General features: G+C 48.2%; 3 protein-coding genes across 3 annotated transcripts, besides 2 other annotated features; all 3 read right to left on the bottom strand.

Moving 5' to 3' along the window:
• Positions 1-43: 43 nt before the first annotated feature.
• On the bottom strand, positions 44-1,789 carry BO95DRAFT_424284 (aromatic-amino-acid aminotransferase; the record flags this gene model as incomplete). Its single annotated transcript, XM_025584666.1, has 4 exons — positions 44-376; positions 431-520; positions 605-847; positions 970-1,789. The coding sequence occupies 4 exons, from the start codon at positions 1,787-1,789 to the stop codon at positions 258-260; spliced, it is 1,272 nt and encodes a 423-aa protein (XP_025437151.1). The 3' UTR covers positions 44-257.
• A 2,014-nt stretch (positions 1,790-3,803) lies between these two features.
• Positions 3,804-7,214, bottom strand: BO95DRAFT_508599 (WD40 repeat domain-containing protein; the record flags this gene model as incomplete). Its single annotated transcript, XM_025591290.1, has 7 exons — positions 3,804-4,028; positions 4,068-4,406; positions 4,446-4,674; positions 4,756-5,132; positions 5,182-6,523; positions 6,641-6,873; positions 7,095-7,214. 7 exons carry the CDS (start codon positions 7,212-7,214, stop codon positions 3,804-3,806), a joined length of 2,865 nt encoding a protein of 954 aa, XP_025437150.1.
• Positions 7,215-10,244: 3,030 nt separating this feature from the next.
• On the bottom strand, positions 10,245-10,872 carry BO95DRAFT_508597 (Zn(II)2Cys6 transcription factor domain-containing protein; the record flags this gene model as incomplete). Its single annotated transcript, XM_025591289.1, has 1 exon — positions 10,245-10,872. The coding sequence occupies exon 1, from the start codon at positions 10,674-10,676 to the stop codon at positions 10,245-10,247; it is 432 nt and encodes a 143-aa protein (XP_025437149.1). The 5' UTR covers positions 10,677-10,872.
• A 937-nt stretch (positions 10,873-11,809) lies between these two features.
• Positions 11,810-12,127: a sequence feature (Protein overlapping with rRNA (BO95DRAFT_294068, RAH40627.1) was converted to a misc_feature.).
• An 84-nt stretch (positions 12,128-12,211) lies between these two features.
• Positions 12,212-12,592: a sequence feature (Protein overlapping with rRNA (BO95DRAFT_294068, RAH40627.1) was converted to a misc_feature.).
• Positions 12,593-12,909: the final 317 nt, after the last annotated feature.

The following is a 12,909-nucleotide window of genomic DNA, read 5'->3' as shown; positions in this document are numbered from 1 at the left end:
TCATGTATCGACCAGCTGTTACACACAATCACAGGGACGAGTTGGCGGCTATGTCACTCAGTTGACACTTGAAGATTGAATCGATGACCATGTTTACCAAGAAAAAGCCCAATGCTGGCTACCGAACGTTGAACTGGTGGAACGGCCGAAAGCAGAACAAGCTCGTCTAAATAGGACTGGCATGCAATGAATAAAGCGCCCTGCATCAAGCCAACGTTACCCGTGTTCTCTCGGTATTCATCTATGACCCCCTCAAATTAAGCATTTCGCTTCCGCAGGCGCTCTGCGATTGCTCTGGCTACATACTCGACATTCCCTGGATTTAACCCAGCGATCGACACGCGCGAATTATCCGCCATGTAAATATGATCCTCCTCTGATTTTGTTAGCGTCTAAACAATGAGAACTGGCTTGAGTAGAAATCACCCACCCCGCAACTCCTTTACGACGCCCTCCTCTAGTCCGAGAAATCCAAACATCCCGGTCTGGCGCACCAAATGCGCCCAGTCGCCGGGGGCCCCTGTAACTGTCAGCACAACCGTCATCAACCCTGCATCCTGTCGTCGTCATCCGACCTCAGCAGCCTGGTATAGGTCAGACTCACCATATTTGACCAGCCCCTCGACCAGCTGGCCCCTCATCTCCCGAATCCGTCCACTCATGGTCTGCAAGTCCTCCTTCCACATCTTCCCCAGCTCCTCATTCCCCAGAATCATGGCCGCAATCTTCGCCCCATAAGCGGGTGGATTCGATACTTCCCGTCGCTGCAACACTTCCAAAACCGACTCCGTATTCCTGGCTGCTGTTTTGGTATGTGCGGTGAGGAAGAAGCACCCCGTCCGCTCGCCTATCGTTCGATTAGCATACCGTAACCCGCCGTTTCCCTCCGCGAGTCGTAGTCCCAATCCGGCCTTCAACTCCGCAACACCACTCCACCATACAGCCCGCGAAAATGAAGGGAAATCATACCATAGAGCCCCATATTCTTCGCAAAGGACATACACACCCCAATCTCGAGCCCGAACTCCTCGCCCGCAAACAACCGAATCGCCGCGGCGTCCTCGTCAAGATCCCCCGAGTTGAACCCCAGGTATGCAGCATCGAAGAGGGGGAAGAGGTTCCGTTCTTTGGCGATCTGCGCGACCTGCCGCCATTCCGCGGGCGTCGGATCACACCCCGAGGGGTTGTGCGCGCACGCATGCAGGATCACGACGCTGTTGCGCTCCGCCGCCGCCAAGGCGGCGAGATAGGGTTCTAACGCCAGGGAGCGGGTGGTCGCGGCGTAATAGGGCAGTGAGACAACTTCAAACCCTAGGGAGGTGAAGATTTGGTGGTGGTTCGACCAGGTGGGGCTTGGGATGTAGACTTTCGGCAGAGCAGGGGTGGCGAGCCCCTGCCGGGGCTGAATGTCGTGGAGGTGTCGAAGAAGCAGCCCAGCCAGATGCAATGCCCCCGTTCCCGAGAGCGACTGACAGGCGGCTATCTGGGAAGCGAGACTGGCGTGCAGGGCTGGTCCGAGGGCGAGCTGTGGGGCCAGCGTGCGGAAGACCGGATGACCCAGGATCGGGAGGTATTCATGGTTCAGGCCGGTGGCCGTCAGGCGGTTGCGTGCGGCAGCCACGGCGGGGAGCACCCACGGTTGGCCGTGGCTGTCACGGTATGTGCCTTGGCCGAGGTTGACTTTCTGAGGGCTGGGGTCGTCCAGGTATTGGGCGGTTAATTCGAAGATACGGTCCGGGGAGATGTAGGGGGACGAGGAGAAGCGGGAGGATGGCGTGCAGGTGGTCATGATTGGGGGAATCTGATGGTGAAAGGATGGCGAGATGGTCTATTTAGCGTTTGAGCTCTGGTTTTGGGGGATTTTATTTGTGCTGTTGCTGGTGCTGAGCGGGTTCATGACCCGAGATGGGCGGATGCTCTTCCGAAGTATGCATGGAGGCGTGAGCCTTGGGAAAGGAGATCGAGGCGCTGACCATTCGATAAAACGCCCGGACGAGCATTTGGCGCCTGAGCCCCGCTCTGGCTCAGCGTAGAGATTCTGTCGAAATGCTAACGGTATGGTATTCGAGGAAGAGGATGTCGCCGAAGGTCCTGTGGCGGACTGTTTCTGTCAATTAGCACGGGTCTCTTGTAACACCGCGAGAAGGAAAGCAGACATAGCACCAGCCGAAAAGTAACGCGATCCCCTGCTGGAGAACTCTGATTTTTCCTCGACAAGCGACTCGGGCGAAGTAATATTCCCATTCCTTTTGACGAATAAAAACTGTCTATCGGTAATGGACTTAGAGATTTGCATAAGATTTATGCCTAAGGCCACGGATGTCCACTATTAACCATTGATGCTGCCCTGGCGAATTCGTCTCTCAGGCCATTCAGTTCTATCAAGCAAGAGGACATTTATTGCCTAAGACGGTGGGAGAATGAAGCCATTCAATAATTATTAATTGCTTGTTATGTTACGTACATGGGAAAAGTGTGGTGGTAAGGAAGACGGGGATATTGGGCCCGTTCCCGCGTCACGGGACCCAGAGATTTATCATGAGTAACAATAAGCTAAGATCTATATTCAGGTGGAAGCTAACAGAATCTACAAGCATGCAGTGGGCAAAAGCTCTCTGAATAAATATTTAACTAGTTGCAGGCCCTCCTTTTACAAGAAGATTAAGAAATAGAAGATAGTAGAAGACCATATTTGAGAAGATGTTACATTTCCATGTACTCCTAAATCTAAGCAGACAACGCTAGTGACGTTCACAGCTCAGTATAAGAACTTGCCCTGATTCAAAACCAATACAAATAGTCGAATATGTTACAGCGGAGGCTGATATCTTAAAAATTGATGGCAACTTCAACAGCTTTTCTGAGTTCCATGTAACCCAGGTTCGATCAAGACTTATTCCAAATCCCTGAGAATACAATATTTCAGGATTTGCCTGGGAGGATGGCGACTTCGCAAGGTAAGTCAAAATGAGGTTATCCAGACCATGTTTTGTGACCCAGCCAACGTGGCTCTTGAGCGTCTGCAGGCAGGCGCCGCTGGCGGCGTCCCATAGTTTGACGGACTTATCGTGGGAAGCAGACGCCAGCAGCTTAGAGTCATGCGAGAAGACCACTAACTGAACCCAGCTATTATGACCTTCGAGTGTCTGCAGGCAGGTACCGTTAGTAGCGTCCTATATCTTAACAGTCTTATTATAGGAAGCAGACGCCAGCAGCTTAGAGTTATACGAGAAGACCACTGACTGAACCCAGCTAATATGGCTCTTAAGTGTCTGCAGGCAGGCACTACTAGCAGCCTTCCATAGCTTAACAGTATTATCGCGGGAAGCTGACGCCAGCAGCTTGGAGTTATGCGAAAAGACCACTAACTGAACCCAGCTATTATGACCTTCGAGTGTCTGCAGGCAGGTACTGTTAGTAGCGTTCTATATCTTAACAGTCTTATTATAGGAAGCAGACGCCAGCAGCTTAGAGTTATACGAAAAGACCACTGATTGAACCCAGCCAATATAGCTCTTGAGTATCTGCAGACAGACACTACTAGCAGCCTCCCACAGCTTAACAGTATTATCGCGGGAAGCTGACGCCAGCAGCTTGGAGTCATGCGAGAAGACTACTGACTGAATCCAGCTACTATAGCTATTAAGTGTCTGCAGGCAGGTACCACTGGTGGTATCCTACAGCTTAATAGTATTATCATGGGAAGCAGACGCCAGCAGCTTGGAGCTATATAGAAAAACTACTAACTGAATCCAGCTAATATGGCCTTTAAATGTCTGCAGGCAGGTGCTGCTGGCGGCATCCTACAGCTTAACAGTTTTATCATAGGAAGTAGACGCCAGCAGCTTGGATTTATGCGAGAAGACCACTGACTGGACCCAGCCATTATGGCCCTTAAGCGTCTGCAGGCAGGCACCGCTGGCGGCGTCCCACAGCTTAACAGTGTTATCGCGGGAAGCGGACGCCAGCAGCTTAAAGTTATGCGAGATGACCACTGACTGAACCGAGCCACTGTGGCCCTCGAGTGCCTGCAGATAGGAACCGCTGGCGGCATCCTATAGCTTGACGGTCTCGTCGCGGGAAGCAGACGCCAGCAGCTTGGAATCATGCGAGAAGTCCACTGACTGAACCCAGCCACTGTGTCCCTTGAGCGTCTGCAGGCATGCACCACTAACGGCATTCCACAGCTTAACAGTCTTGTCATGGGAAGCTGACGCCAGCAGCTTAGAGTTATGCGAGAAGACTACTGACTGAACCCAGCTACTGTGGCCTTTAAGTGTCTGCAGGCAGGTACCGCTGGCTGCATCCCACAGCTTAACTGTCTTATCGTAAGAAGCAGATGCTAGAAGCTTGGAGTTATGTGAAAAAACCACTGATTGGACTAAGCTACTGTGGTCCTTGAGTGTCTGCAGGCAGACGCCGTTAGCAGCATCCTATAGCTTAACAGTCTCGTCACGGGAAGCAGACGCCAGCAGCTTGGAGTCATGCGAGAAGACTACTGACTGGACCCAGCTACCGTGGCCCTTGAGCGTCTGCAGGCATGCACTACTAACAGTAATCCACAGTCTAATAGTCTTATCGTCGGAAGCAGACGCCAGCAGCTTAGAGTCATGCGAGAAGACCACTGACTGAATCCAGCCACTGTGGTTCTTAAGTGTCTGCAGAGAGGCGCCGCTGGCGGTATTCTATAGTTTGATAGTATTATCGCGGGAAGCAGATGCCAGTATCTTAGAGTTATGTGAGAAAACTACTGACTGAACTGAGCCACTGTGGCCCTTAAATATCTGCAAGCAGGCGCCGCTGGCGGCGTTCCATAGCTTGACGGTATTATCGTGGGAAGCAGACGCTAGCAGCTTGGAGTCATGCGAGAAGACTACTGACTGGACCCAGCCACCGTGGCCCTCGAGCGTCTGCAGGCAGGCACTCCAGCTCTCGCCTATCATTGACCTGGCGTTCATCCATCTTAGTTCCTCAGACTCAAATTGAGTCCTTGTGATACTGCTCCGAGGACTAAAGAATATCGCTGAGGTGTATACTTGAAGTGGATAATCCTCTATCATCGGCTTATGATATATGATAAAGCGGTATGCATCTCGAATCCTCTTATGTAGTACTTCATATTCCTCCTTTGTCTATATTTAAGTTAGAATAGCTGATTGCAAAATAATAAATAACACATACCTCTATTAATCTTTCAAGTTTCAGCATCGCTGTCGCTCCTTCAGCTAGATTACCTAGTAGTGTAAGAGCTTCCAACCAGTAAAGAAAGTCCTGGCAGAAAAAATCTTCAAGCAAAGTAGTGTGCACCAAGCTTTGACTTTGTTTGCGTTTTTCTTCTCTTCGAAAGAGTCGGCTTCTGAGGCTTCGTACTGAAATGGCTGTCTTGAATAGGCCTCTTAGTAGGCTAGAAGCTCCCAGATGTTGAATGAAAGTTCGGTATATGGTCATAGGTAAAGTCACGCCTTGCAGTCCTGCCATCAATCGTCCGGCTGGAATCTTCTTTCGAAGTTGTTCTTTTCCAAAGATGAGTATCAAGATCGCTTTTTCGAAGAAGCTTTTCAACCGACAGAAATTATGAAGCAAATGAAAAGGTTTACGATGAAAGAATATGCGCTCTAAACTTGTGCCCCGGAGCTGTTCACCGGTTTCTTTGCTTGGTATCTCGTCTCGAGTATAGTCTTTAAGATGATCAACCCAATAAATACATGCGTATCGTATGGATTGTAGTGGATCTGTATCTGGCTGCGTGATCTGATCAGTTGTAATTGCAGGGTCATCGAGCTCGTAAATATTGCGCCGTAATGTTTTGTGAAGTGCTTGTAAAGACCTCGAGAAGATGAAGTAGTGTATTTTTCGCACACCTTTCGGAGCAATTTCTTGGGAGGCCTCTTTGAGAAGGAAGTCCTGCGCAGATTGATGGATCAGTGCGATTGTATGTCCTCGAAGAGCAAGAAAAGAACCACAATTTCTTGCAATCCTTTCAAGATATTTGATTAGGCACTTATCATCAGACTCTATGTCGCTTGTCGAACTGTTTGGTAGTTTGAGATAACATGATAACTTATCCAATGTGATAGGACGGTAGACAGTGGCTACAATCCCAAGTAGAGACGTGCAGTGCTTAGCATCATATTTTAGCTTATTGATGTTGGCCAACATTCGCTGATATAGCATGCCAAGCCCCGGGGGAAACGTTGCAAGTTCCGCTTGGATGTACTCAGGGGGAACATCTTTCAGTTGCTCGCAAACCAAAGCTACCCAGAGAAATGTTCCTTTTGCATTGAGTACAAGATGATCCTCAATAGCTTTTCTTGTTGCTTTGCTGTATTCATGCTTTCTTGATAACGCCTCTACTTTATTCTTGATGAAGTAGTCAACACCGGCAGCCAGATTATCTTCATTCAGCTCAAGGTGAAGTCTGATTTCTGTTGTATTATCGAGATATTTTTCGATACTCGGCCAGTTTCGACTTGAGACAATCCATTTCACATGTTGATAATCTGATGATTCCTCTTCAAGAAATCTAAGAAATCTATTTTGATCAATGATACACTCGTCCAGTGCATCAATTATTAGGTAAGTCTTCTGGGTAGCCGGATCTTGGAGTATCTTGTGGAAGACATTGTGGACTTCGAACTACCTATTCTCGTTGTCAAGAAACTTCGCAGGAATATGGGTCTGGAGCAGAGGCTGTTGCTTCCTAAGCATAGTAATAAGTCCTTGTAGAATCGCTGTAGCACTGTTGATACGATTGTTGGTGGCTTGGCAGAAGAAGTAGGCAATATTAATTTTGTCTTGCGTAGCTTTCTCTGAAAGCTCATCAACAATACCACAAATTAGCATTGTCTTGCCTTTACCAGGATCACCTTTGATCTAGAGAAACTGATTGCCTGCAGTGTATCTCCATCTAATAAAATCATCATGGTCGAGCCCCCAGCGGTAAGAGTCTCGAAGAAGGCCTCCCTTCTCCTCTTCGATCCGCCGCTTATCAAGCTCGGGATTGATGGTCTTTAAAGAGTTAAAGTGTAAGTCATTCCGTATCCCAAGATGAAAAATTCGACTAAGTAAGCAGTGGTAGTAATTATCTCACTCACTTTTGAATCATCAGATTGATTGTAATAATTGTAGTAAAACTGACTATTAATCTGCCCAGGATTTTGACCGACCTGGAGTCCAATATTATCGGCAGTAAAAGATGCAGTTGAGTTGTTCATCGTTTGAGCGGAGGGTTTTAGAACAGTATGTATCACCGGACACACCAGCTGAGACTAAGATTAAGGCCTTATATACAAGTTTCTTAGCTACAACACTCAGCTACCCCGCACTACAAAAAGTAAAAATTGCGTGTGTAACCACAAGTATGATAATTACAGTTGCTCGTTACAGGTCCCAGGACTCTTTCTATATTATGTAAAAGTATTTTGAGCCGTGTGATACTCAAAGATTAGATCAATAAGGCTTAAGAATAAAACAAAAAGCAAAAGAACAGGAACACAGTATTAGGTGCAGTGGTCAATTTCCAGAGGAGATATCCACGTAGCTACGTCCAAGCGGTGGGGCATTTTCCGTGCAAATATAAGAATCACATTGGCAGAAACGGAATCTAATTGATCCAAACCTCACAATGCCTATCGTCAGGCCAAGTAGGGCGTTTGCTTAATGGACATCTCCTAGTTGACGGAAGTTGTTTAACGCACAATGGCTCTAAATTCGAAGCCCGCTCAACTGGAACTAATCCAACACATGATTCAAAGCTTTCTGACAACATCTCCGATGGCTCACATCACTGACTGCAGAAAACAGTTAATTGTGTATACTCGCTCCAACCTGCAGACATCCAGCAACGTCCAAGCACGGTGCAATGGTGTAGGTCGCCCACGCATTATTATACCTTTCATGCTCGAAGCTCTTTGCGAACATCTAAGGAGAAGCCAAATCTCTATCAAGATGAAATGGCAGTATGGATCTGGGACAAAATTGGAAAACATGTGACAATTCAGAGCATCAGCAGAGCACTTGCTTCGGTCGGGTGGTCTAGAAAAACAGCGCGACAGATTGCCAAAGAACAGACTGCTGACTTGCGAGGCTTCTTTCTTTATCATCTTACAGTATTCCAGTCAAATCAGTTGATATTTGTAGATAAATTAGGCTGTGATAAGAAAGCTGGATCCCGGCGAACAGACTGCAGTGGTCGCTTTTAGATATAATCCCGGTCCAACTTGCCAAATTCCGTCGTGATCAACTTCCAACTACTATCTGCAAATGCCCAAGATAAAATAAATCTTAGAGGTGTGTTCAAGGGTCTACTGATGCCAATGCTTTTGAGGACTTCATCGAGCAGCTCCTCCAGCATTATAACAAATAGCCAGAACCAAAATCTGTTCTTATTATAGAAAATGCATCGTTCCATCGGACTGAAAGGATATAGCGGCTATATGCCGATTGAGGTGTTATTCTGATATATCTTCTGCTTCATTCGCCAGATATCAACCTTATCGAAGAGTTCTTTGCGGAGCTGAAGCGGAGCCGAAGCAATTCCTCACGCGTTATTCCTCACGCGTTAGCGGACATCATATAAGAAAACCCCAGGACAGGGATTTAGTAGTTCTTGTGTAACTAGTACGAAAAGGAGATGAGTCAACCAGGCAAGAATTTCATTCTTGGGAAAAAAGAGAAGAAGGAAGAAGCCCGCAGGGCCTTCACTCTGAACAATGTAGATAGATTGAGGCTATTAATGCCTGAGGCATTAATGTCTGGTCACATGACAGGCCGTCAAGGCGCCTGTCCATGGTGCGGTCCTGGGTAATCAAAGACTGAAGACCGCATGATCCGGTCCGGGACTGGACCATTCCTAGGCCTAGCTCAGCCCGAAAAGGCACAGAGGACGTTGGGGGCAATCAGTTTCTTGACAAGAAATACGTATTTTCGCACCATCCGACATCTCCAACGTGAGTTATCTCCACAGCTGATTGTATTTCTAGGGCTGATGCCATGCTTACCGTCACAAAAATGACATATCCAGCAGCATCAAAAACACCACTAGAGTTTACCGAAGTTACAATTAGACCTAGCCTGTGAGATTAGCTTAGTTGTGATGAGAAGCAGAAGACTATGATATCCCAGGTGTCGCTGCTACTGCAGTTTCGGTCCATGAGATACGCTCTGTATTTTACTTCTTTTCTCTTCTTGTGGGTTGGGGGGCGGCCTTCTCTTCCGTGTCAAGCACACTCATCTGAGTTCTCCGGAGATAACTTGTATTCACCAAGCCAGATCTGATCAGTAGGGCACTTATATCTGAGCTAGTAAAGGCTTGTTCTACGTAAGTGTAATAGGTAGTTAGCTAAAGGAGGGGTGCTTTCAAGTCCCGTTGCCAGAAGCTTGGTGAAGGCGCCTCTACCGCATCGCCATGAATCCGCAGTCCCACTTTACATGCATCGAATTTCGCAACTGCTTGGTTCCTGAGTATCCTCAAATCCCAGGCTTCGTGTCTTGTTCTTGACTTCTGGCGTCGCTTCAGACTAGGCTGCCGCCCCTGGGCCAGACCATTGACCCTATATCAAGCAAACAAATTCAAAATCTGGCTGGGCCTATCCTTGAAACTACTGTACGGAGTACTGCAATGGTGGAACCCGTAGAGAACTTGTTCTATTGGATTAATCGATGGTGGGGCGCCGAGTGAATCATGGAGCCTGGAGAGGGGCCCGCGCAGTGGGGCCATATAGGCGAGGAAATTGGACAACTCAGTTCGAAACCCCGGCTTCTGATTCCAAACAGAGAAAAAACAAACCTCAAATCATATTCAGTCATAGACATAGCCTGAACGAACCGACGAATGATCTGTAATGGTCGGATGGTCAAACCTCAACCAAGACTCAGGAGTGCAAAAGCATACCCACATTTATACCATAATCAGGTTAGCCTAAGGCCGGAATATGGGGCCGGTCATATAACCTCGATGTTAGTGCAGTGATTATGACCTGAGCAAGTTGGGAGGGGCGGGGCTCGCATGGACATGTAAAATCTAAGACAGTTGAATTGTAAAGTCTAAAATAAGTGTGCGTAGCTCAAGAAACAATTTCGGGTCAACCATGAGAATTGAAGCCTCAATGCTCACATCCGTTAGCCTTTGGAACGCGAATTGGGACTCGACACGGTCTTTAGTGTTATCAGTTTGATTTGACGATATTTTCGACACACTGCACAGTAAGAAGCTCCGAGTCGATCATGGTGTTTGCAGCCTGGTGCTATCCACAAATACGGAGACTATCCACGTCAATCGAGGGCCAGAACCAGTCGAAATCGTCAGAGGAATCCAGGAAGGGCAGGGAGGTGGGTGCAGAGTGCGATCCCGACACATCTCGCGGCAAGGTAAGGGAGGAGACCAGGGGCGAGGACATGTGCTTAGGGTTTGCGGGGACAAGGTTCGCTGCGCTGGTTTTGCGTAGCTTGCGCTTGGGGCATCGCTCACTGTAGACGCACCCAAGTCCAACCTGTTGGCAACGTTGACATGGACCCCGGGCCAATCCACTCTGATTCCCTGTACACTTGATTCTCTGTGCATGGCATCGATCAAAAAATCGTTGAAATGCACGGCGAGGCAAGGTTTCGCCAGTGTGAGAGTTCTGGACTGTCGATGGAGCGACAGAGCCGGCGGAAATGCCCTTTTCTGCAGCCATCGCGATTGTGCTGTCCTAGGTTGTGAGGATCGTAGGTGTAATGAAACGCAATACTCGCTATTGAAGAATCTCTAGGCTCGGAATGGCGGATTCCTGGTTGGTTATGAAACCACGACGATCTGATTAGAGTATTTCCGAAGCCTCATCGGAGGAAATTTCCAGTCAAAGAACAAATTGGGGCTCGGCTCATGCTTAGTAGGTCTAGTGTGTGGACTGTTAGTGCTGGGCATCCTCAATGAGCACCTTATCTAGGCATGAGGATGGGGGGTCTTAGTGAGCTGATTCCGTGCTCAGGTAGAAACTTGTATGATGGTAGACGATGGCACTCGGACCCAATCCGTCGCTTTTGCTACCCGTACTATGTAAGTAAGACAGGGGAAGATAAGATGACCACCAGCGTTAATACTGAATAAGTTAGTAGTTTTGGGTAGGTTACGTATACGCACTACATCCCCATCTAGGCTACTAGGTAGTTTAGTACTATCTACACTCAACACTTGTACAGTACGTATGTCAGTACGTATGCAAGTATGTATGTATATGTTGTACTGTATAATTTATGTGGACATACTCCGGAATATGGTTTTGAAGTTGGGAGGAGATCGGCCGGATCATGGCGTGGGCCCTCGTTGGTGTTTCCTCCTAGTGCTTAGTCTTTCGGCCGCGACGCAACGAGGCAAGTTACGGAGTAGTTAGTTAATAGTTAGTTAGTTAAACAAGTGGCAACCTGGCTAATAACAGGCTTACGTCTCCGTAGCCTTGTTGTAGGTCCTTTCCCCGACCGGCCTGACCTGCTTCGTCCCTTTCCTATGCTCCTTATGCTCCTTCGTCTCTTTTAGCAGCCCCGAATTGCTTCCAAGTTGATTTGCTCCCACAACCCATTCTCCGGTTGTCCCATAGTCTTTCGTTTCCTCTCTTTCTTTCTTTCTTTCTTTCTTTCTTTCTTTCTTTCTTTTTTTTCCCTATCCCACTGACGAAACCATTGTCCTTGAATTGTACAGCTGAATCATCTCTCTTCTGTTTCTCAACGAGGACATGGATTATTGCTAGCCCTATACTTGCTTTATTCTTTCATAGCCCCACTCGTTCACTTAACAGTTCTCCCCCTTCCCACAATCGAGGATAACATCACAATGGAATCTGTGATGATGAGGCCGAATCCTGGCTGGGTGCAGCATCGAATCGCCACAGGGTTACGTGCACTTGTGGGACAGGCGTGTCGATACCCCATTCATACTCTGCTTGTCACTGCTCTGGCAGCGGCCATGACCTATCTTCATGTTTTGGAAGGGAGCTATCGGGCTACTAATGCAGGTCTGGGGTCCGAGATCGAGACAGCCCCCTTGAACATCCAGTCTTTCCTCTGGGGCAGCCGCACTCTTCGCCTCGGAGCGACCAGCTCCTGGAGATGGCAGTTCGATGACCTGCCTGAGGCGTCTGAGTTTCACCAAGTATGATAGACTTCTTCCCGCCCCATCAATCTGATAAATAATTCTGGGTGCTGATCAAACGGTGCTTATCCTGCGATCTATCAGGCGAACTCTCACTGGGCCCTTGTCACCCTTAATATACCAGATGCTTCTGTCGCGGATAGTATCTCCCTTCTGTCAGATTCGCTCGCCCAGTCTCTCGGTGCGGATCTAATTCCGCATACTTCCAACTTCTTCACTTTCTCTGATGATGCCTCGTTGGCGTTTCGAGTTCCATACTTCCAATTAAGCGGCTTTCTGGAGGCAGTCAATACCATAGCCTCCGAAAACGAGAATCATACCTGGATAATCAGATCTCCTCGTGGAGAAGGAAGTCACATGTCACTGAGATGCTGGCTCGGAAGCTCGTGGCTCGCGTTCCTTCACCGTGCCAAACATGCAGAGACCGTTGACTTGGTGATTATTGGGCTCGGTTACCTAGGGTAGTGACAATAAATACTGATACGGGGCTCTTTTGGGTCTCGTAATTGGAATGAGTACAATCTAAATCCCTTAACGAGGAACAATTGGAGGGCAAGTCTGGTGCCAGCAGCCGCGGTAATTCCAGCTCCAATAGCGTATATTAAAGTTGTTGCAGTTAAAAAGCTCGTAGTTGAACCTTGGGTTCGGCCGGCCGGTCCGCCTCACCGCGAGTACTGTCCGGCCGTTCCTTTCCTTCTGGGGAATCCCATGGCCTTCACTGGCTGTGGGGGGAACCAGGACTTTTACTGTGAAAAAATTAGAGTGTTCAAAGCAGGCCTTTG

This window comes from Aspergillus brunneoviolaceus (genome assembly GCF_003184695.1).
Source record: "Aspergillus brunneoviolaceus CBS 621.78 unplaced genomic scaffold BO95scaffold_95, whole genome shotgun sequence".
Taxonomy (NCBI): domain Eukaryota; kingdom Fungi; phylum Ascomycota; class Eurotiomycetes; order Eurotiales; family Aspergillaceae; genus Aspergillus; species Aspergillus brunneoviolaceus.
Note: the sequence above shows the minus strand (reverse complement) of the source record. Positions and strands in the feature narration are given on the sequence as shown.